Genomic DNA, 22805 nt, shown 5'->3' with positions numbered 1-22805 from the left:
ATTGTTGTTTTATTGTGTCGTTTGTCCTGATATTGTAGTGTTTTTTAATATTGTTCTTGTGGCCTTCTTTTTGCTGTGTCCTGATCCCAGTAAGCCTTTAAGTACTTTTTGTCATGTTTTTGATGTGTCTGTCTTTTGTCTGTGTTCTGCTGCTTAATTTATTGTCAATGCGGATGCCATCCTTTATTTTTGCTGCAAAACAAATCTACATACGGGTAAAAATAAAGTCACCTGAGCCTGAACTCTCACAAACACACTCGATAAAATCTTTTCTGAGGCAAATTATCTCTGGTACAGGCGATGTAATGAAAAAACATTCTTAACCAGGGTTGTAACACAACTTAAAACACATTTTTTCAACAGTGATTTGTAGCAGACGAACATCGTATATTGTTGTTTAATTTGTGCTGTAAAAACAACTGACTCGTATATGGAATGAACACATTTGACCGGACAATCAGACTTGATCGTATACATGAAAAACGTATTTATTTATTTATTTATTTAGGGATGTTTAAATTTAACTGATGACATCGTGCAAATATCTTCACCTGACTGCACTTTGCTTTTGTAGTAACTAAATCAAAATGCTCTCCAAAACATTTACAAGAATTAAACGGAATACATTCATAAACAATATTCAGCATAACAGAGAAGAAACGTTCTGCATATAAAGTTTTATTATGCACTGATTTAAACTCTTTGATCACAGTGCAAATAAACTCTGAATTACATCTGAAACAAAAAGAAAACAGTCATTAGAAATAAATATTTTCTGTCTGTAACATACAAGCAACTCACTTGATTAAGTCTTACATTTTAAAGGGCGGGTCCATCTGCGTTATTTTCCATTTTCTTTTCTTTTTTAAATGGAAACGCCCACTCGGTCGTTACCAAAAAGCAGTGACATAGGTTTCCGAAGCAAGCTAATCACTAAGGTCATGAATAATGTGAACGCTAGCACTAGCGTTTATGAACTTTGAGTGCTCAGTTTTACTTGTTTTAAGTGTGTTACTGCTGTCTAATATTTACAAACTCCAGTAGGTATCTGTAGTCATTTCTTTACTTGAATTAATAATCAGTACCATCTAATTACTAAATTAATTCCCTCAAAAGGCATAGCATGAAGTTACTGCAGCAGTAAGAGCTGAAGTTACAGTTTGTCTTGGTCAGTAAAGAAGGATTGCAGTGTTAGCATGCACCTGTGTTTTGAGATGTTGAATTCTCTCCCTCAGATTAATGTGTCATCACCTGGGCGGGACATGCTCCTCTCCAGCTGCTTGAAAGATTCTGCCGACAGCGTGCGGATCTCGTCCTTTAGCCGGCGGTGGCCGTCCAGGGTCAGGTGCCAAAAACACGACTTCCTCTTGCCATCTCTGCACAGCTGGTTGCAGGTTTTGCGGAAGCTGTTGTTGAAGCACAGGTTGTGTCGGATGGTGTTCTTCCAGCCGTCTGGAGCCGTCTGGAAGAAGGGGAAGTGCTCTCTGGGAAAGGACAGGGAGAAATAAGAGGAACATGGGGTTCCCTGCTGATTAAGTGCCCTCCAATTAGTCCAAATTAACAGACCCGATGTGTGTGTGTGTGTTTTACCAAACTATCAAAGTCTGACCTGGTGAAGTTGTAAATCTGCTGAACTTTGAGGCCCCCAGTGTGGCTGCTCTTGAGCGCCAAGGCGATGAGGATGCAGTAGTTCACAGGTGGACGAGGCCAGCATCCTGGCTTCAGGGTCTTACTGTCCTGGAAGCAAACAGAAACTTTATTATTTCATTAATTACTAATTCGTTCCACTTATGGTGGACAGTTTTCATTTTAACATTTCACAGAGCACCCGTTACAAACCCATGCAAACTTCACACTTTAGCTCAAACGTACAGGAAAATGTATTAATTTCTCAAGGATATTTAAAGCTCCCCAAAACTTGGTTTCAAACCTTTAGATTGTATCGACACAACGCTGTCTAAATAACCGACAATCTAAAAGTTTGGACAAAAGCATTGTGTTTCTCAAAAAGATGAATCAGGTCTGTCTGGGCAGCCGGTTAGACTGTTATCAGTTCATTAAATTGGCATTATCAGTGGTTATCAGCCTCATAGATGTGGGTCAAAAGGGGCCTGCTACACACACAGGGCAGTTGGGAAGGGAGGTGGTTGGGTCCAACAAACACAAGGCTTTCATCCACAAGACCACAGTTCATGTCCCGTGTTCACAACATCAAGTCACATTTTCACTGTAAAAACGTAGTCATTTTAAGCCCAACCATGTTTTTTTTTTTCCTAAACCTAACTCAGTGGTTTTGTAGCCTAATCCTAAGCAAGTGTTGTTTAATTTACAACTGACAAAGCGTCAGTTTATGACGAGTTGGGATGAGAGCGTGTTGTTATTTTAAGCCAAAACACTATCTTTCTCCCTAAACTTAACTAACTGGTTTTGTTGCCAAAACCTAAAGCAGCTGTTTTATTTGTGTTCAAAACGTAACATTTTTATAACACGTGAGAACGTGTTGCTTTTAAGTTTTGCTTTCAGTTTTATAACGTAGTAGGTATAGCGGGCCCCTACTGACCCACATCTATGAGGCCTAACAGCTGATAACGCCCATTTAATGGGCTGAAAATCAGGTGGTCTGGGTGTGGTTCAGATTTAACTGACAGTGTTGGCAGCATCCCACAACTGTCACCACAGTTTGATCCAAATATTACTAAATGGTAGGTGACACTACTGTAATCCAACAGAGCCCCACCCACTTCAAACCAGGAAGAACCAATGTAAAACACAGAAACAGAAATCACCTACATGAAGCGCTTTGTGTTCACGTAAAACCCCATCACTCATATTAAGGTGATAATTAAGAAAAAATGTTTAGCCTAGTGTTCTCACCCTGGCTTTCGGGGTTCTTCCCTTGCGTCTGTTCTTGGCTGGTCGACAGGAGGCCTCTTCCTTCTTGATCTAATAGTCAAAGATGATGGGATTACAGTCATAACACACACACACACACACACTCAAATTGTTTGAATCAGTGCAATGAATCCTGTATTAGTGTTTGTGCATGTAAACTTACATTTAAAATATATATTTTGTATGCACTGTAGATCGAATCTAAGTGAGTGACCTCCAGGGTCTGAGAAGTGAAGCCAATGAGGAAGTGCCTTAAACTTGCATTCTGTCTAACAGCCAGCAGGGGGCGACTCCTCTGGTTGCAAAAAATAAGTCTGAATGTATAGAAGTCTATGAGAAAATGAGCCTACTTCTCACTTGATTTATTACCTCAGTAAACATTGTAAACATGAGTTTATGGTCTCAATCGCTAGTCCGGTCTGGGAGTTTGTCTTACAACTTTAACCCTTTCACAGTGTGTTTTCAGTTCATGAAAGTTAAATGTAACATGTTGGACACCTAAAAGTGTCTTATTCAGCGTTCGGTTGTACTTAGCGCCATCCTTCCATCCTTTCGTGTCACTTCTAGTTGCAAAAAAAAACAAGATGGCGAACTCAACACGCAGGCACACACACACACACAGTTGATGTCTGCAGTGTGTACTGTACCTTGTACTCAGAGGAGTGCAGCAGCTCCTCCTTGAGAGGAGCACCGTGGGGGGCCGACATGCGGTGCTCTGTGGTTGGCTGACGTTGGGTCTCTGCAGGGTTCAGTACAGGTGTTTGGATTTCCTCAGTAGGTTCACAGTGAGTCTGCAGATCTGCTGTATTTTCTCCGTACTGGATCGGGCAGGCGATGTTGGGATTCACCAACAGCCACAGGTTTGGCTTCACAAAGGTGTCTGAAGGACAGAAACACTAATAGTACACATTCAAGGTGCAACTAAAATCAGGTCAAGGTCTACAGTAATCAGCCAAAACAAGAAGAGGTCGCTGTTATTTCAGAGTAAACAGAGTTGAGGATTTTAAGTTTCAGGCACAACTAAAAGCCTTTTCACCTTAACAAAAGAAAAATCAATGTCAACATTTTTATCCTCATCAGGAAGAGAAAGGAAAATAATGCAATAAAAGACGGGGAAGAACTTCATATTACTCGTGGACACAGCTGGGAAAAAGTGTATTCTATAAAACTGGAAATCTGAACGTCCTCCTTCAAAAAAGCATGCAGTGGTTAAATTAATTAACATCCTATAGTGGTACACCTGAGAAGATTTTGTGTAGTGTGAGGAGGAAACCGGCAACGTACGAAAAAATATGTCCTACCGTGCTCTTATTGTCTACTTAATGCTGTATTACTTCCCTTACATTCATTAGAAACTAACACCATACTTGATTGAATTTCTGTGGGCTGTGGGTGGCAGAGAGTACTTTGTTTGTCTCCGTGTTTGTCTGTTTTTCATGTGTATTTGCATATGGAAAATGGCTATTTTGCTTCAATGAAAAAAAAAAGACAGAAGAAAAAAGAAGGCTGCTGGAGGATGAAAACATGGATGTAAACTCTGCAGGTTTCAAAATGTTTTCTTTAAAAGAGGGGGCTGTGAGGGAAGTAATACATTTAACATTTGTTAAAGGAATAGTTTGACATTTTGGGAAATAAATGTACGCTTATTTGCTTTCTTGACATGACTGATGACGAGTGACATGAGAAGATCAATACCTCGTATGTCAGACATACATCAATGTTCTCAGATAAAACTCAAAAAGAAAGTGTATTTCCCAAAATGTCAAACTATTCTTCCAAAGCCTCGAGAATGAATAGAATGACATTCGGGCTGTCAAAACTAAAGCTTCAGAAGGCAACAATTTTTTGGCATCATTGGGCAAAAATTAATAACCTTTCAGCATATTGTAATTCAAGTGTTCTGAGAGAAAACTAGACTTCTGCACCTCCTCATGGCTCTGTTTTCAGGCTTTAGAAAATCTAGCCCGTGACGGGAGACTTTGACCAATCACAGGTCATTTCAGAGAGAGAGCGAGCGAGAGCGAGAGCGAGAGTTCCTATTGGCTGTGCTCCGGTTGGTGGGCGGTGCTTGGAATTTCCTCAATCTGATCTCAACATGGCTGCCAGGACACAAACTTTCTCTTTAAAGCTAAACTGTGCACCACAAGATGATTCTGAAAACATTTGAGGAGAGAAATAGGCATTACAGTAACAGAATATTTTGAACGTTTGATTGGAGTTCGCGAGTGATTGACAGCCGGCTCAGAGACGGCAGACCTCAGATCAGCTCTTACTGCTTGTTTTCCTCCGGTCTGGGAAATCTTGCAGATGCCGTTAGGAGCACCAGAAGACACCGGAGGAACATGATTTTTTCAGATTACCTGTCTCATTCACTACTGTCAGGATACAGTGACCGTTTCATAAAAATAACTTTTTTTAAATCATATTTGCTCCAATCTCGCCTACTTCAGCTTTAACGTGATATTAATACGTTTACACAAATTTGTTTTAATTTCTTTAACGCATTAATGCAACTTGCTATTTTTAGGTTGTAGCTGGCTCAGTTTTAAAGCTAGAGTGAAGATAATGGTATCATATGAAACTAAAAAAACCTAAAGAATCCATCGGTACCAACCGTGTCATATAGCTTGTCGTAAAAGAGGCTTAGAAATGCTCAAAATTTCCGCTACATTTTGGCGAGGAAAAACTGTCATGGCCATTTTCAAAGGAGTCCCTTGACCTCTGACCTCAACATATGTGAATGAAAATGGGTTCTATGGCTGTTTTCGAAACCGCATACTATACTAGTAGTACGTACTGATTTGGCCAAAATGTAGTATGTAGTATGTAGTATGCGAACAAAAGCAAAATCTCCAGTATGCCAGAAATACCCGGATGACGTACTGATTTGGAAAAATTCTCCAGTATGCATCGGACCAGTCTATCTCGCCTACTGTATCCCACAATGCAAGGCGCCGGAACAGCACAGGCTACGGGTATAAAAACAGCAGCCAAAAGCTGCTCTTTTTTTACGTTTTCTGTAGCCATTTCAACACTAAATTCACTTCTGGAAGTTTTTGAGGCGAGAAATCAACTGTGTAGATTATTAATATCGGCAGTTTTACGAAGTTAGATGGCGAATCGAACATTTGTTCCACCGTTGTCGGAGTTTAGAAGCTCCACAGAATACCGTGACAGCCAGCGAGCGCCTGCCCGGGTCGCTGCCAGCAAGCCGGGTAGTCACGCTCAGAGACCGCTATGAGCTGCTGGAGCTCTCTAGAGACCGGTCTGTAGACGAGAGGCTTTGATTTCCTTGTTGACGGATAGTTTGTTTAAATATCACAACACAGATGTCCATTATAAATTAACAGGAACCTGTGTTTATTTGCCTTTTTTCGAGTTAAAAAGCTCCACAATCACCCGCGGGCGTAGCTCGCTGGAGAGCCGGCCAGTGACGCTCACAGAGCGGCTGCAGAGCAGCAGAGTGGCGAGAGAAGATGAGAGGAGAGGAAGAGGAGAGAGAAGAGGAGAGGAGAGAGAAGAGGAGAGGGAAAGAGCAGCTTCTGACGGGGCAGAGAGGTTCCTGATGAGACAACATGACACTTTTTTAACATTTCTCTAATATCTGGAGGGAGATCAGTCCTTTTGCTGTAACTGAAAAAGCAGTTTGAGTAAAGTAAACGTTGTGGATGAATGTTTTATATTTCCCGTCTCTCCTCGTTGATGATCCTGTTTGTCGGACTTCTTTATGAGCTGTCAGAATAAATAGTTTAAACCTGCAGTATCTTATAAAGTAAACAAGCATAACATAAACAACAACATCAAAGTTGTTATTTTTTGATAATATTGTAATAGTGGTACAAGTTAGTTTTTTTGTCCAGTGCTTTAAGAGCTGGTTTGAAGGCTTAAGCCTCGTCTAGCATACTGCTAAATACATCACTTTAACTGTCACATACTGCATACTACTGAGGAACGCAGTATACAGTATGTACTGTATACTGCGCTCCTCAGTAGTATGCAGTATGCGGTTTCGAAAACAGCCTGAGTACCCACGAGTCTCCCCTTTACAGACATGCCCACTTTATGATAATCACATGCAGTTTGGGGGCAAGTCATAGTCAAGTCAGCACACTGACACACTGACAGCTGTTGTTGCCTGTTGGGCTGCAGTTTGCCATGTTATGATCTGAGCATATTTTTTATGTTAAATGCAGTACCTGTGAGGGTTTCTGGACAATATTTCTCATTGTTTTGTGTTGTTAATTAATTTCCAATAATAAATATATACATACATTTGCATAAAGCAGCATATTTGCCCATTCCCATGTTGATAAGAGTACTAAATACTTGACAAATCTCCCTTTAAGGTACATTTTGAACAGATAAAAAAGTGTGCGATTAATTTGTGATTACTTGCGATTAACTATGGACCATGATGCGATTAATCACGATTCAATGTTTTTTGATTGACAGCCCTAAATGACATTCAAATGTGTATTGATAAGGTTGTAAAACACAGAATATATAAAGAAAAGCTCACCTGACGTTTTATCGTACCAAATGAATTCATCTTTTCTTCTCGAGGCTCTTGCAGAAGGCCTCTGGACCACGTATTGATCATTCAGTTTGTCATCTGTCATTAAACATTAAACACTGACAATCAGCACAACAGTTGATTTGGCCTCCAGACTCCATTCACTGTTCCTGACAATAACATGAAACAGTTTCCTCTCATGATAATCTGTGTTTCAACTGGTTTTCTGTGCCGTTTGGATATAATGGGAGTGATTGACAATCATCAGTGAAGCCAAATACTACAGAGCAAAGAAAAACAGTCACCGTGGTAAAACTGGTCCGTGGTTGTCGCCAGTTTCAGCTCCTTGTCCATGTCCCAGTCCGTCAGGCCCACAGAGCAGTGCAGGTCGAAGAGTCGGGCTTTGGTTTTGAGCTGTAAGGTCATGGCTGGATGTGTTTCCCTCACTTCAGCTCAGCAGCTCTCTGATAACAGCTGCAGGCTGCTGATACAACAGCTGGAGCTGAACAGCCTGATTGGACTCAATTAAAGTTGAAGACTTCAGCCTGCGCTGAAGGGACATATTTGTGTGTATTTTGCAGCTACATTTGAATTTAATACATCAGAATGTGTTTCATAAATTAAATAGAATAGTAATTCTGAATTGTTACTAAGGTTACTGAAACTAAATTGAGTTTGATAAATTAAATACATCCACGTTGTGATCGATGTTCCATACTTGCTACTTGCTACATTCAAGACAACTCGGAACTCCAGAGCTTCTGACCTCCTACTGGAAACAGTTCAACGTCACTCAAATTCGGAGTTCCTACTGAACTGAGGGCAAATTTACTGAAATTAAATTAATTCATCTACCCCGACTTCACCAAGATGCAGTTACTGATAATGAGTTTTTACTGATGATATAATGTGAATCTTAATTCCATTTAATTTTGTCATTGCAATGCATGTGATGCTAATATCTTTTTCTTTTCTTCTATAATTCTTTCCCTTTTTAAAATTGATTAAGGTATGCACTGGAGAGTGCCCTGATCAAGCCCCACCGAGTTTCTTTTTTTTTGCACCTCTCCATCACATTTGTTGTTGTTTATGTAATCTCTACTTGTACCTTTTTTATATGTGTAAACAAATAAAATGTAAATATAAAATTAAAATTTGTCCAATACTTTGTTTTAAGACCAAATACGAGCAAAACTAATAACACGTATTCAGTGCACTTAGCAAATCTTCACATGCTAAACTAAGATCTACAATGGTGAACATGGTACAGTCATGTTGTTGAAACCCGATCAGAGAGCTGCGGTGATATTTGTTTGTATTTTAGACATTTAACCCGACACAGCGTTCTTCCGGCTCTCTCGTCTGCAGCAAAGCAAACATCTGACTGTAGTTTTACAACTCGCTGACAGCAGAATGTCCACCTGAGGTTTTAAAATTTAAGGTTTTAAGGATCTAAAATCACTCCTTCATACTTTTCAATCGTGTCGTACATATTGTACACAAACATAATCCCTCCATACTTTTCTAAAAACTGACATTCTCCATTGAAGCATCTCTTTCTTTCCTACATTTGTCACAAACACGTCAAACTTTTCTTTTCAATTTCTCCAGACCTGCATTAGTGCAGTTTAGTCTATTTATTTTTTTGTCACATTTACAGTACACATTTCACAAGTAAGAAACAGATCAAAACAGAAAATAAATCAAGTTTTTTACAGCATGAAAAAAACTAAATCATATAGTTATCTTTAAATATCTATATATCTTTGTATAGTTTAAACATTAAGTTTTGTCGTATACTCACAAGATTTCGCCTCATTCCAGTACGTTCATTTACAGAAAGTCAACACAATAACGGGGATGGCGAGGACCGGAAGCTCCTGTTCAGCTTTTAATATCTAACAACGATCTAGTAAAGACAGCAAATCAAGTCGGGGCTCACACACTTCACTCGTTTTTGGGGGGGGGAAACCACGGTAATGACCAGACGTGCTGACAAAATGTAGCACTAAAACAGAAATAAATACAGGTTATATAGAACCTGGTGGAGTGATGCTGAGCAGAAGAATGTTTTCATGACTGGCTGAAGTTCTTCAGTTCTGATTTGGGACGTTTTTACTGATTTCGGTAGGTAATAAATCCAAAACATACAGTACCCTTCACCTTTAAGTGTTTGTTTCATGTGCCTGGAGATTAACGTGATCTCAAAAAGATGGTTGGTGTTCGCTGTGCTGAGAGTTCACGGTAAAATAAATCATGTGTTTTTCCGTCCTGGTGGTTGACGGGTTGAATTCCTGTACTTAAAAAAATAAATTGCAAATTCTTCTTGTTGTGTATTTTGTCAGCCGACGTGTCTGATGGACATGGCGTGCCACAAAAAACAACACACTCAGCGTCAGAAAGTTTAGACAATCGGAGGCGAGTGTTTGAAAGTCAAATGAGTTGCCTCCTTTATCCGCTGAACAGATTAAGACAAGCCCCAACCACCTCTGTTGAGCTCATGGGATTATTTTCCATCTAAAAATTTAAATTGATTATGTGATTTAAGCAATAATGAGTCTGGCTGGAACTCACATCGCAACGGGAAATTTGGGTACCGAGAACCCATTTACACCTGCGAGTGAAGAATGCAGAAAATTTAGCATCAAACCATCAGGATCTTTGACACCGAGGTGGGACTGGAGACTCGAGACATAAGAATGAATGAAATGATGATGGGAAGAAGAAGGAGGAAGAGGAGGCTCAAAAGATAGGAATGTAGTTGTCGATCTTGGCGCGGTGGCGCTGGGCGATGCACTCGGCGATCCACACGATGTTCCTGCACTCCTGCTCCTTCAGCTTGACGTAGGCGTAGAAGACACTGAAGTGGAACTGGTTGAGGAAGGCCAGCTTGTTCAGCTTCACCTGCGAGGAGGAAGGAGGAGGAGGAAGAAGAGGAAAATGAAGGAGGAAGATGAGTGTTCAAACACCACAAAGCTGTACTCATGTCGGCCTATATTAGCTTATTGCAGATATAAATCAGTATCTGTTCACATGTGTGCCAATACAAAGTAGGTCTGAGGTCATTTAGAAACACTGACTACGTTTTCATGCACAAAATATTCAGTTTTTTGAACTTATTCTGAAAAATACAATATTCCTACAAAGCTGTTTACATAAAGAAAATGAATATTCCACTAATATTCCTGTTTACATGCAGCCGATTGGCGTAAAACGTCCCAATGAGGGCTGGGCAATATGGCCAAAATCTTCTATCGCAATGTAGGTCTTGATAAAGATGAATTAAATACTTGACAAATTAAAAGTACTTTCTCATTTTCTAAGAACTTAAGTGAACATGGCAGTTTTAAGTGAAATTATAGAGAAAAAAAGAAATAAATATAGGCCTAGCCTATATCGCCAGAGAAACGATATAGAAAAATATATACAATAAACATTTTTATATCATTTTGACGATATATATTGTCACATTGCCCAGCCCTATGTGCATCCTATACAGCATAGTAAATAATAAACATAATATAGAAACAGTTAAAATACAGAACAACAGAGACAACAATAAAAGTTCACGATCAATAAATAAGACATGTTTTGCACAATCCTATGTTTTTCACGCCCCCCAGTCTGTGAGTTAACATAAGAATGCTCCTAAAACCTGAATAATATCGGCATATCCCACGTCTTCATCGGTAAAATGCTACATAAGGGAATATTACTAACATATTTTCTATTTTGCTTTTTACCGTTTACTTATAATTATATCTTTATTGTTTACTTATTTATTATACCGTGTTCTGTTTTTTTACTGATGCCCCTTGTTGTTTGCACACTGTACCCCTCTGCTGCTGTAACACTGCAAATTGACCCGCTGAGGGACTAACGGGATTATCTTATTTTATCTTATCCAAACAGAATATGCTGTTTATATGACCTGTATCAAATTCAGAATATTGTCATATTTTTGAATCATTGTGAAATATTAGTGTGCGATGTAAACGTAGTCCCTGTCACCATTACATAGTTTGTCTGCCAGACACTAATTCAATTCGCGAGTCGATTTTTCAACTGTAAAATGTCCCGCTCTGTATTTATCTTGGTCACAGTTCTTTAAAAAAAAGAAAAAAAGAAAAGGAAATCCATCCATACCCAGAGCGTTGTTTGTGTTATTTAATTATGTAAAAAAAAATATCAATATCAATATCTGTCTAAAAATCCAGTATTGGTCAGGCTTCATATACTTGCACCCAGCAACCATCTGCAAAGACCAGTTAGTCACAGTCGACCCTGAAACTGCATTTAATGCACCAGAGCAGACAATCTAAATGCAAAGCGAAATTATTGCAAACGCTCCAAGTTCCAATACCGCTGAAACCGGTGATTCATTTAATAGTTGGCAACTAATCGATTAATCGTTGCAGCTCGAGAAGCAACAAAAGGCCGTCATATTCAAGGACAGCCACAAAACATCTAAATTAGGGCTGAACGATTTTGAAAAAATATCTAATTGCGATTATTTTGACTGGGAGTCATCCTTTTTACATCATTATGCTCATTTTCATTGGAAAACATATTTTTTGCGAGGATCTGTACCAAACAAAGATGTTGTTTTAAGTCTGTAGAATATGATGGGGGTTTTTTTTCGATTAATTGTGCGGCCCTAATCTAAAAAGCTGCAAACATGTATTTACACTTGTCAAACATGCAAAATGTTGCTTTTGAGCCGTGACTGAGCCGGATGGCGTGTGTACATAAGGTGTAAGACAGCTCCACTTGGGAGTAAATGCATGTCTGAACATGTGTGTGTCACCTCGTGCTCGAAGAAGCGGTCCTCCAGTGTTTTGTCACCTGGGTTGCTGCCAGCGCCCTCGAACAGCAGCTTGTACTCCTGAGGACAAGTTCAGACATAGTGACAGTGGTAGTGATCAACTACAGACAGACAATAACAGACGACAACAGGAGGATAACAAACAGGGAACTGGAGAGACACGAGTAAACAAGGCAAACCGTCTTGGCTTTAAGAATGTCTTCAGGTACACTGACTGGTTTGACAGAACTTTGTGTACAAAAACAGACAGGTTCAATTTGATATGTTAAAGCTGAGGTGATCTCAGCAGACTGCTGCCTTTTGTACTTACAGGATAGAAATCAGCGACGGCTTTGACCTGCTCGTAGTCATCAGCCCGGGCCAGCTGAGCAAGGCCTTCTGGGTAAAGCTTGCCGCAGTGGGGGAAGAGCTTGGCGCGGTCCTCCTTGGACAGCTCTGTGCCGAACGAGTTGATGGTGATGATGAAGGCTCTCCTGTCCGCCTCGAACTGCAACAAAGACGGGAAGGTCAGTGGAGCAACAACAAGTGACCGACTGAGCCGATACTTTCATCTTTTCCACTCCCCCCCTCTTTTTCATAGACCCATTTTAGTGTTTTTGTAGGGAGGAACAGGGAGTCTTTAGGGGGGGATAGCAGGTCAACAGTAGATGCCACATAGAAGTGGTGTACATCATCTGAAAGCTGGAAACCTGAAGATTAATTTGAGATGCAGCTCAGCACTGTGTGTCAAGTTATTCCTAGTCATAAATCAGAAATAAACATTAATGAATGAATGAATTAACATAAATTGTAAAATAATGTATAAGAGCATAGAACATGATGATATTAGTATATGATGGTCATCCCCATGCTCTATTATGCCTCATAAGTTCACCAATTTTGGGGTTGATACCAATTGTTACCCAGATTAGGTGCTAAATTTAACCATTTTTTTATCACTCGAGAATCGATCATAATCCCTCCAAAACACCAGATTAAGATACCAAGACCTTGAGGACCACCATAGAAAAAGCCATGCTGTGATTTGGTTTCAAAAACTCTTGACATTTGGAGATTTCTGCAAGAAGGATTGCATTTTTCAGCGATTGGATGGCGAGCACTTCTGTTGTGTAAACTGCTCAGAAACCCCCTTATTGTCAATATAACTAGGAAAGCCATCCATCCTCTGAATGCTCTAGGTCTCTAGTTTGTGGCTGTAAAGTGTCATGAGGCTGTGATTATCCTAGAGGTCACCACAGGTCATTTTATACAGTGAGGTCAAATTTTTTTAAAATTGGTTTCACTACAATGAAATGGTTACTATGGGGACTAACATCATCACACATGAATACAGTCGGGCTCATTAGTACTAATGGATTCCTTAGGTTTTCTAGTTTCATATGATACCAGTTATCTTCACTCTTTTAATTCAGCCAGACGTCCTCCACCAGCTGAGTGTGTGTGTTTGTTTTCAACCTATCCACGGAGCAGAGACTCACCTCCAGAATAGGACACATGGTGTCAGCTGTGGTTCCTCCGAGGTTGGAGCAGAACTTATAGAAAGCCTCCAGGTACGCCTGAGAAGACATGGTTCAAAATGTTCATTTAGGTAACCAAAAAAATAAACAAATGCATGAACAAAATTATTCAAGAAAAAAAATATTATCTGATTATAATATATAAGTAATCTCAATGTATATTGTCTTGCAATTTACATAACTCCAAAAAAATAATAATAAAATATGTTGAGTCATTGTTTGTATCTTTTATAACTTTTAGATATCTTGTGATTTTAATCTACTGCCTATTTTCTTTATTATATTTACTGTCTTTTATATCTTGCTGTTGTTTCAATTCATTCTGGCTTTTCTTCTGTAAACACTCACATTATTAATCATTACTATGAACATAACTATTTTACCTTGTAAAGTGTGTTACGGATTATTTCAATGTTCATCTCATCCAAGTCCTGTTCAGATATGCAGTCCTGGAAGAACGCAGCTGAAGAGAAAAAGAGAAAGAATTTACATCAAACCAACAGAAAGGAAAATGTTCTTCAAGCTTTGGCGCCATCTGCTGTTCTGCAGTAGACATTACGATTCAGATTTCACACCCTCTTTTATTTAATTAGCAGGTTATAATGTGAGGTACGCACCCAGGGGCGTGTCCACCAGGATGGCGTTGTAAAGCTCGGCGGGGGTCTGGGCGATGTTAACCGCCTCCATCTGCTCGAAGCTGCCCAGCGGGTGACACTTTGGCACCAGCTCAGAGATGGCGCGCTGGTGGAGGGTGCCCGTGATCAGCAGGATGACGTTATCAATCATATAGCTGTACCTGAAGACACAAGGTGGGGGGGGGGGGGGGGGTGGGGGGGGGGGGGGGGAGGGGGGGGGGAGAATAGAGGGGTTGTCACAACACAGCAGAGGAGCAAAGTCTATCTATGCTATGGATCTTCTGACTATTCCCCCCTTTTTGGTTTTTGTTAAAAATGATCATACATTTGAGCCCATCACTAGTACATACTATACAGTACTGCAAACTGCTCATTTTACACTAAAACTAAACTTGAATTTTATTAAACTTCCACTGGTCTGAGTCCATTTTAGTACAGATTAATAATAATAAAAAACCCTGCTGAGACATGCAATCTAAAGCCTGATTAAATGAATGGCTGACAGATTCCCAGATTAGTTTCTCAAAAACCTGCTGAAAACTATGATGAATTACACAAACCCCAAAGCCTGATTTATACCTCTGTGTACAGTAAACCAGCAGCGCACCTCCTGAAAAATGTGACTACGCGCCAGGCACTACGGACGCTGAAGAAGTTTGATTAGACATCAGAGCCAGGAGGTGGGATGTATAGACAAGTACCTCACATGTGTTACAACAACAACCTTTATTCATTCTAGGCACAGGAACTCCTCATCATCCAACGCTTAACAACCGCCCGTACAGAAAGTATTGGCGCAAAGCCATAGGAGTACTAATCAGGCATAACACTTTTAGTTTAGTGTGTGATAAATGTGTCTACATGTGCTAAAATGATTCCATGAACATTTAGTCACCTTGACGTCAGTGTCATTGTAATCTTATAGGCATAAAAAAACCACCTGCTGGTGCATTCAAGGACACTCGAGGATTATAGGACAGTAACATTTATTTGAATGCAAAATGAACACAAATCATTTTACTGGTGTTCATGACTGCCTTTTTTTTTTTTCTTCAACAACATAACTCATCAATGGATTGCTTTCCTGTCAGTTCTCAGATATCTGAGCACACTTGAATGCATCAATGACTTTCCAAATCAGTCCCTGCTTCCAGTTGTAGAACCACACGGTGACATCACTCTGACAAAGAAGAGAAAGGTGACTGAACATTCACTGTTATGGATCGGCAACTGACATAAACTCAATCTGAAAACCAAACTAGAAGACTAACGGTGTGCTTCGGAAAATGGTCGTCAGTAACGTGAAGTATGTGTCACTTGTAGTTAACGGGCACTTTAATGAGTCTCTTTATTCACACAGAGTCAAGGTTGTTGTGTATCTGGGTGTGTATACGCCACTTCCCCTCGACAAGGTGAAGCCTTCTACACAGGATAACCTCACTGATCACGGATCGATGGATGTACACACTGATTCATGTTATTTCCTTTGTTGAAAGCCGTTCATCTGCTGGTGTCAGGATTCTACAAATGTTGATAAGTAACCCACCTGACTGACAAAACCAGCAGTATAGGCCACTTTTACACATGGCTTCAAACTATCGGTAGTGGTTTACATGGTTTACTGTCAATAGACTGGCCCTTGGACTCGTCAGCAGCTACTACCATAATACTCCCATAATTACCTCCACCGGCCGAAGGCCTAGGAAAGAGGTTATGTTTTCACCGGCGTTGGTTTGTTGGTTTGTTGGTTGGTTTGTTTGTTGGTTTGTTTGTTTGTTTGTCCGTTAGCAGGATTACTCCAAAAGGAAATTTATGGAGGGGTGGGGTGTGGCACAATGAACAATCCATTCAATTTTGGTGGCGATCCGGATCATGTTTCGGATTCAGGAATATTTTTAAGGATTCCGATCAGCCAGAACATTAAAGGTCACATATTATGCTCATTTCCAGGTTCATAGATGTATTTTAATGTTGCACTAGAACATGTTTACATGCTGCAATGTTCAAAAAACCCTTTATTCTTCTCATACTGCAGCCTGAGTCTGCCTGCCTCAGAGCCTAATTCAGCCTCTGTCTGAAAACCACTGATTCACAGCCTGTCTCCTCCCACTCTGCTCTGATTGGTCAGCGTTTTCTGTCAATCAAACTTCCTCAACAACAACAGCGTCACCCTCCCTCTCCCTCCCGGAGAAGCTCTCTCGAGAGAGAGAGACGAGTGGAGAGAGAGGAGTGGAGGGAGAGGCAGCTAGAATAGAGCTTATAAACCACTTTAAAGTTTATAAACCAGAAACTTCACCCAGCGCACGTTACCGGAGGAATCTGATCAGAAATCGGCGACACATGATGAACATCTGCGGTCCAGATTCCAGGTTTTCCTGACGGTTTCTCTCAGGTAAATAATACTATTTATAGCTCTGTTAGTTAACTCAGTGTTTACCTCATGCATCAACTCTGTAAACCGTAAACATACACTCTGTTTTACGTCTGTCTTTACAGATCCATCTGTGAGAAATGACCGACAGAATCATCCCAGAGGAGAGCAGATAGCTGAAAGCAGATGGGAGATACAGAGCTACATGCTACCGCTATGAGACGGTGTGTAAACACAGCGACCATCAGGGTGGAAAATAGAAGATGTGAAACAGTAGTCAGTTCATTATTTCTGCTAAAAGATAAATGTATGGAAGATCAGAGTAATGGTATATTATTTACAGTAGTAGCTGTCTCTGTGTTACCATGACTACAGACCACCGGAGCTTAGCTTACCATAGTTTACCAGAGCTGAAGACTTTCTCCTGTACCATGTTAACATAACTAACTAACAGGTGAGATGATTACAAATGCTGTGAATAATTAATATTGTCATCTGTCAACTCAAATAAAGTTTGACTGTGAAACAGAAATGTGTTGTGTTGCTTACAAGTCACTATTTACTACCTGTACTCTGCTACATGCATGACATCAAATATATATAATATATAAATATCATCTGTTTAAACAGTGTAATTACATAAAGCCTTTGTGAAAGAACATGTTATATTTAGATGATGGGAGTACATGAAGCCTGTTCTGCTGGTTCTTGCAGACTTTGCTCAAGTTAGGTTGAGGAGGAGAGACAGTGACGCGCTGTGGGGCGGGGTCAGCTACTGAAGGTTCTCTCTGGTTCGACCAGGAAACCCTTACATGGCTTGCATTTCTCTAATGACGTCAGAAGAGAAGGAAAAAAAGCGATTTTTTTTTCTGCACCCATTTCCGGACAAACGGAGGAGGAGAAAAAGAGAGAGGATGGTCTTTTATGATACTATGGTGGCCTGTAGACACACTGGGGACAGATATTGATGTTTAAAAGACATGGAAAAGTGCATTTTGCATAATAGGTGACCTTTAAGACCTCTGGGTATAACACATGCACAGTGTAACTGATGACACGTTGATGACGCATGACCCCCCCTCTTTCCTTCAGAGAGCGAGACAGAGAGAGTGCGGAGGATGGGGGGGGTTACAACTGTAGAATCAGTGTTTTTTCACATTAAACTCTGTGAAATTCCAGTTGAGTTGGACCAAAGCACACTTGGTGATTGTTGGAAAGAGTAACGACGACGGTTTAGGTGAGTTTTATTTTGTTTCTGTCCAGTTTGAATGAAGTGTTTTACGATGCTCCGCTACGTACAGCTGATCTCAACATAAACAAAAATACACGTGGATGATGGCGCAAGCTGAACGGAGAGGGGGGCGGAGGTCTGCTCTCTCTGAGTGCCATTCTAGTTTCTTATTATTCTTATGTGCAATACCGACTTAAATTAATTGTACAATAATTTGTACAATAATTCAACCGTGCAATACTTAATACTGATTTTATACTGTACATTTCAAGAAATTGTCTTATTTGATTCTTATTTATCTACACTATTCTTTCATTAATATTTAACACACTTTAACACACAAAATTCCAATTCTCACTATGGTTATATATTGTATGTTTTCGATGCACCTATTTCTTATATTTCTCATTTAGTACTTTTATTTATTTATATTACTCTACATATATTATATTATATGTTGTAGCATTATGTATTTAATTAACATACTTCTTTATTTGTATTTTTGTTATATATTCTTTATGCTTATATATAAGAGCAACTGTAACATCCCAATTCCCCCCCCTGGGGAAATTATATCTGATTTCTGATTCTGATTAATACAAGTTCTGTATCAGCTCTGTCTGTCAGGCTGAATTTTTGGAGAAATGGATTTAAGTGTAACAAGACATCCAGAATATTTCAATATATTGTACTGATAGTACAGTCTTAAAGGTAATTTCATATGTCCCCATGCAAGAATCCCTGACTTATAAGTGTCTGAACAAGCAGCATACGACAGAATATACTGTGAAAAATGAATTTACTGCAACTGTAAAGCTACATTAAAGAAGTTTTACAGGGAATGTTATATAGTTCAACAAGTTATTTCAACACGACAGCTTTTTGCTTACGTTATGAAGTCCATGAAGCTGGCCAGCGGCTCGTACGACTGGTTCCTCATGTGGCGAAACTCCACCACCATCTTCTCCTTCAGCTTGTCGTCGATAACAGACACCGTGAGAGGAGACGCCTCGTTTGCCAGGAAGCTGCCATAGTCTGTGCTCTGCAGGTGGAGCTTCAGATCTGCAGGGGGAGACACGAGCTGATTAGGAAGCCTCGTTCTGACCGGTGTTACTAAGTGTGGAAATAACTAGAGATGCACCGATTGTAATATTCTGCTAATATTTTGGCCAATTCCGATTTCTGATTTCATTAAAAAGTCTGACCTGCAGATTACGATTTTTGCTGATTTTCTTTCTTTCTAAGAACTATAATTAACAGCATACGCAAACATTTTTGTAACGTTTCTTTCATGGAAAATTGAAATTCAATTTTATGTTCATTATAAAACACTGAATATTAAATAACTTACATTTTCTCCAAAACAGTGCCGAGTTACAGGACCTTACTCTCACTCAAACTAATCTCAAAATAAAAGTTCTCCAGGTTACTGGACAGGTAAAATCCAACTGGAAATGAATTGCAGTATATCCCACTATTGCAAGTTTTGTCTTCTTCACTCACGCTGAATAACTTCCACAACGAAAAAAAAACGAAAAAATTTGGATGCATGACACTGATTGGCCGCTTTCGACCGGTGGACGATCGATCGGTGCATCTCTAGAAGAAACCTAAAATCAAGCTGCACACGAGCAATGAATGTTGAAATTTCCCTGCTAATCAACAAACTCTTGTCTCAGAACAAGAACAATGAGCTTCATTGGGAGGGTGTAAAGCATGGGGGAAAAAAATGTGGAGGTCTGCCCCAACCAAGTAGCTCAAGTATATTTGGCATTTTAACTTTTTAAAAATACAGCAAAAATGAAATAATTCCTAAAGACCAGAGTATAAAACTGACATAACGTCAGACAAAACATAAAAGCAAAAACAACATTTACGTGTCAGTGGTAATCAGTAGCACAACAACAAAGATGAGACTTGAATGCTAGGATTTTAGATTTGTTTTCCAACCTCCAGGGAGCCACTGGTTTTAGTTTCACTACGGTAAAAAATAAGTGGGAATCACCAGAGTCCTCATGATATGATATTATCACGATACTGCTGAGTGTTGGGATAAGATCTATGGCGATTTATTACCTTTTTTCAATTGCAAATTATGCATTTTTCAACATCTGTTTTATTTAAGAAGATACAGTTTTCACTCTGTTCACCTTAGTGTTTTCATTCTCATATCTTGAGGTAAGAGGTCAAGGGACCCCTTTGAAAATGGCCATGCCAGTGTTTCCTCGCCAAAATTTTGCGTAACTTTGGAGCGTTACTTAGTGTTCTTTCCGACAAGCTAACATGATCAATTCCTTAGGTTTTCTAGTTTCATATGATACCAGTATCTTCACTCTAGCTTTAAGACTGAACCTGTTACAACCTCCGAGTATAAAATGCACTTTGTACAGACTTGATATTGCTTTAACTGCACATAACATCACAGTGAAGATCACGTCTTTGTTGTTAAAATGACATTATTGTTGCGTGGTTATGCAGAGTGTTTATATGAATATGCACTTACAACTGCATAATAACTGCAACAATACTATAAATACCAGCAGGCCATATGACTGCTGAACTCTTGAGCTCATCACTTGACACTTTACCGTTGCACTACTTCTAATTTCTCTTTATACCTGCACACACAGCAGTATATTTATTTCATCCTGTCTATATTACAGTTTATTCATTTTATTACTACTGTACACCAGTCTGCCACATCAGTATTATACTTTATATTACATTTTATTTGATTTTAATACATGTTACATACATTCTATTTTATTCCTATGTTTTAACTTCTGCACTGTTTTGTGTTTTAAGTCTTGGATTCTCATTTTTACTTGGGTGTTTTTCTTTTATACATTTTGTTGTAGAATTGTTGGAGGGAGCCTGGGAACAAGAATTTCATTGCCACCAATTGCTCCTCTGTAATTGTTGTGCATATGACAAATAAAGACTTGAAACGTGAAATACTTGATGTAACAGCAAAATGTAACAAAAATAAATAAAAAAAAGAGGATGTCCATTGTGATTGATAATGTTATTTTTCACTACTGGATTTTGATGCTGTACAGTAACTAATAAAGCCAAAGAGTAGGAAATATGCGTTTATAAATATCGTTTGGAAAATGGTCGACAGTATTGCAGTGGTGGAAAGTAAACAAGCACATTTACTCAAGTACTGTACTAAAGTACAAGTTTACCACATTTGTACTTTACTTGATATGCTACTTTCTATTTTGGAGGCAAATATTGTACTTTTTACTCCACTACATTTATTTGATAGCTTTAGTTACTTTGCAGATTATTAATATCAAATATAAACCTGACTAATAAATTATGATATATTATTACAGGTTAAGCATATAGGTTCAGTATATAAAGTAATTCAAATTAGCTCCCCCTTTACCTGCTGTAATATTAGTGATGAATACATTAATGCATCAATAATTATAATTCAATGATATAATATATCATTCTGCATAATGAGTCATTTTTCCCCTTTAGTGCTTTTAGTATACTTTGATGCTAATACTTTTGTTCTTTGACTTAGTAAGAATAGTAGAAAGACTTCTACTTGTAACAGAGTATTTGTACACGACAGTATTGCTACTTTTACTTAAGTAAATGTTCTAAATACTTCTTCCTCCACTGCAGTATTGTGGAGTGTATAATTGTAGTAATAAACACTGGTGTGACCCTTTTACAGACTCTTTTACACATGTCACATTTCTGCCATAAAATCTCAGTTATATTGATGTTTACCAGAACAAGGTCACTTTAATCTTTAATGCCCATGATGAGTTGAAGGAGTATCAGTGTAATCGAGCTATGCGAAGCTAATGCAATGTACCATTTGATCAAAACGGTAGTGTCCAACGTAAGAGTGTTAAATCTCTTCCTATCGAACTTTCACTTCCGCTATAAAAGCCCATCATTGATCAATAGACGGGAAAACACCGGGCTGTATTTGCTTAGCTTATGTTAGCATTATGTTAGCTAGCTAGCTAGGACTTAGAGGATAGCAAGCTTTTAAAAAAAACAAATCTCGAACACCATTTCACATTTACTCTGAGGAAACTGTCGGTGTGAAGCTTAATGACGAGCACTACGTGGCAATATTACAAAGAGCGTCGGTTAGTGTGATTAAAAGCAACATTATCGTGGATGTAAACCGAGCTAACTGGCTCTGAGACTGACAGCTCGCGTTAGCTAGAAAGCAAGGCCTATTAAAGGAGGTTAGGTCACTGGTTTTATCGTGTGGGGTATGACGCATGCGCAGTGTAACTGAAGCTGTGGTCCTGCGTTGCAATTGGCTCAATTTCGGCGACCAGATTCTACTGCGCATGCGTTATACTCCCGCAGCTATGACGCGTGTGCTAGCCTCCTTCTAAAGGCCGTGGCAAGTGGTTGCTATGAGCCGTCAGCTAGCATGGGTTTTAACTCACCCTCCAGGGTCTCACACTGGACGAGGTTTAGATAATCCGCCTGGGACAGTATTCCGGCTTTAAACCCCCGGACCAGCCCCTCCAGGTAGCCGTTATCAACGTTGAAGTAGAGCTCGGAGAAAGGCATCCTGTCTGACCGTCAGATCGTCTCTGCTGCTGGAGGAGAACCGTCGCAGTCCGGCTGGTTAGCGTCATCAGCTGACTGCACCATGTGACCGTCATCTGACCTGTCAGCTGCTCGTGCGCGTACTCGTGTGCGCGCACTGGACGAGAGAAAAACGTTACTATCCATTATGAGTAATACAAAACATAGCGCCTCTTGTGCAGCAGCTGGACGACAGTGAGGATGACAATAAATAAGAGATGACTATGTAACAACTACTAATGT

At 39.5% G+C, this 22805-nt stretch overlaps 3 protein-coding genes across 6 annotated transcripts in view; all 3 read right to left on the bottom strand.

Moving 5' to 3' along the window:
* ubap1lb (ubiquitin associated protein 1-like b) overlaps nucleotides 1–22805 on the bottom strand; it is a 424774-nt gene that overhangs the window by 93834 nt on the left and 308135 nt on the right. The window lies entirely within an intron of this gene.
* On the bottom strand, nucleotides 464–7910 carry foxr1 (forkhead box R1). Of its 3 annotated transcripts, none has more exons than XR_012592387.1 (7): nucleotides 7711–7910; nucleotides 7412–7504; nucleotides 3540–3772; nucleotides 2875–2943; nucleotides 1610–1737; nucleotides 1252–1462; nucleotides 464–735 (listed from the first exon to the last, which is right to left on the bottom strand). XR_012592387.1 is itself a non-coding variant. In XM_074623379.1 (7 exons), the coding sequence occupies exons 1-6, from the start codon at nucleotides 7829–7831 to the stop codon at nucleotides 1232–1234; spliced, it is 897 nt and encodes a 298-aa protein (XP_074479480.1). In that variant the 5' UTR covers nucleotides 7832–7908; the 3' UTR covers nucleotides 464–735; nucleotides 1203–1231. The 3 variants fall into 3 exon arrangements, 2 of the variants coding, with proteins under 2 accessions (XP_074479480.1, XP_074479472.1); XM_074623379.1 differs by having other exon boundaries at nucleotides 1203–1484; nucleotides 7711–7908; XM_074623371.1 differs by having other exon boundaries at nucleotides 1252–1484; nucleotides 7711–7908.
* On the bottom strand, nucleotides 8996–22625 carry LOC141760448 (V-type proton ATPase subunit d 1). The gene is made up of 8 exons (XM_074623299.1): nucleotides 22418–22625; nucleotides 18875–19046; nucleotides 14365–14543; nucleotides 14131–14210; nucleotides 13709–13786; nucleotides 12541–12717; nucleotides 12213–12290; nucleotides 8996–10309 (listed from the first exon to the last, which is right to left on the bottom strand). The coding sequence occupies exons 1-8, from the start codon at nucleotides 22542–22544 to the stop codon at nucleotides 10148–10150; spliced, it is 1053 nt and encodes a 350-aa protein (XP_074479400.1). The 5' UTR covers nucleotides 22545–22625; the 3' UTR covers nucleotides 8996–10147.

Source organism: Sebastes fasciatus, chromosome 2, assembly GCF_043250625.1.
Source record: "Sebastes fasciatus isolate fSebFas1 chromosome 2, fSebFas1.pri, whole genome shotgun sequence".
Lineage (NCBI taxonomy): Eukaryota > Metazoa > Chordata > Actinopteri > Perciformes > Sebastidae > Sebastes > Sebastes fasciatus.
This window is presented reverse-complemented; position numbering and strand designations above follow the sequence as displayed.

Excerpts from the sequence above, each read along its gene's own strand:
- foxr1 (XM_074623371.1), bottom strand. The coding sequence starts at position 7,831 with ATGACCTTACAGCTCAAAACCAAAGCCCGACTCTTCGACCTGCACTGC. Across the intron at positions 3,773-7,411 it reads TTGGTACGATAAAACGTCAG|ACACCTTTGTGAAGCCAAAC; the intron begins GTGAGCTTTTCT and ends TCTGTCCTTCAG. Across the intron at positions 1,738-2,874 it reads GAAGAACCCCGAAAGCCAGG|GACAGTAAGACCCTGAAGCC; the intron begins GTGAGAACACTA and ends GTTTGCTTCCAG.
- LOC141760448 (XM_074623299.1), bottom strand. The coding sequence starts at position 22,544 with ATGCCTTTCTCCGAGCTCTACTTCAACGTTGATAACGGCTACCTGGAG. Across the intron at positions 14,544-18,874 it reads AGCTTCATGGACTTCATAAC|GTACAGCTATATGATTGATA; the intron begins GTAAGCAAAAAG and ends TTGTGTCTTCAG. Across the intron at positions 12,718-13,708 it reads CCATGTGTCCTATTCTGGAG|TTCGAGGCGGACAGGAGAGC; the intron begins GTGAGTCTCTGC and ends TCTTTGTTGCAG.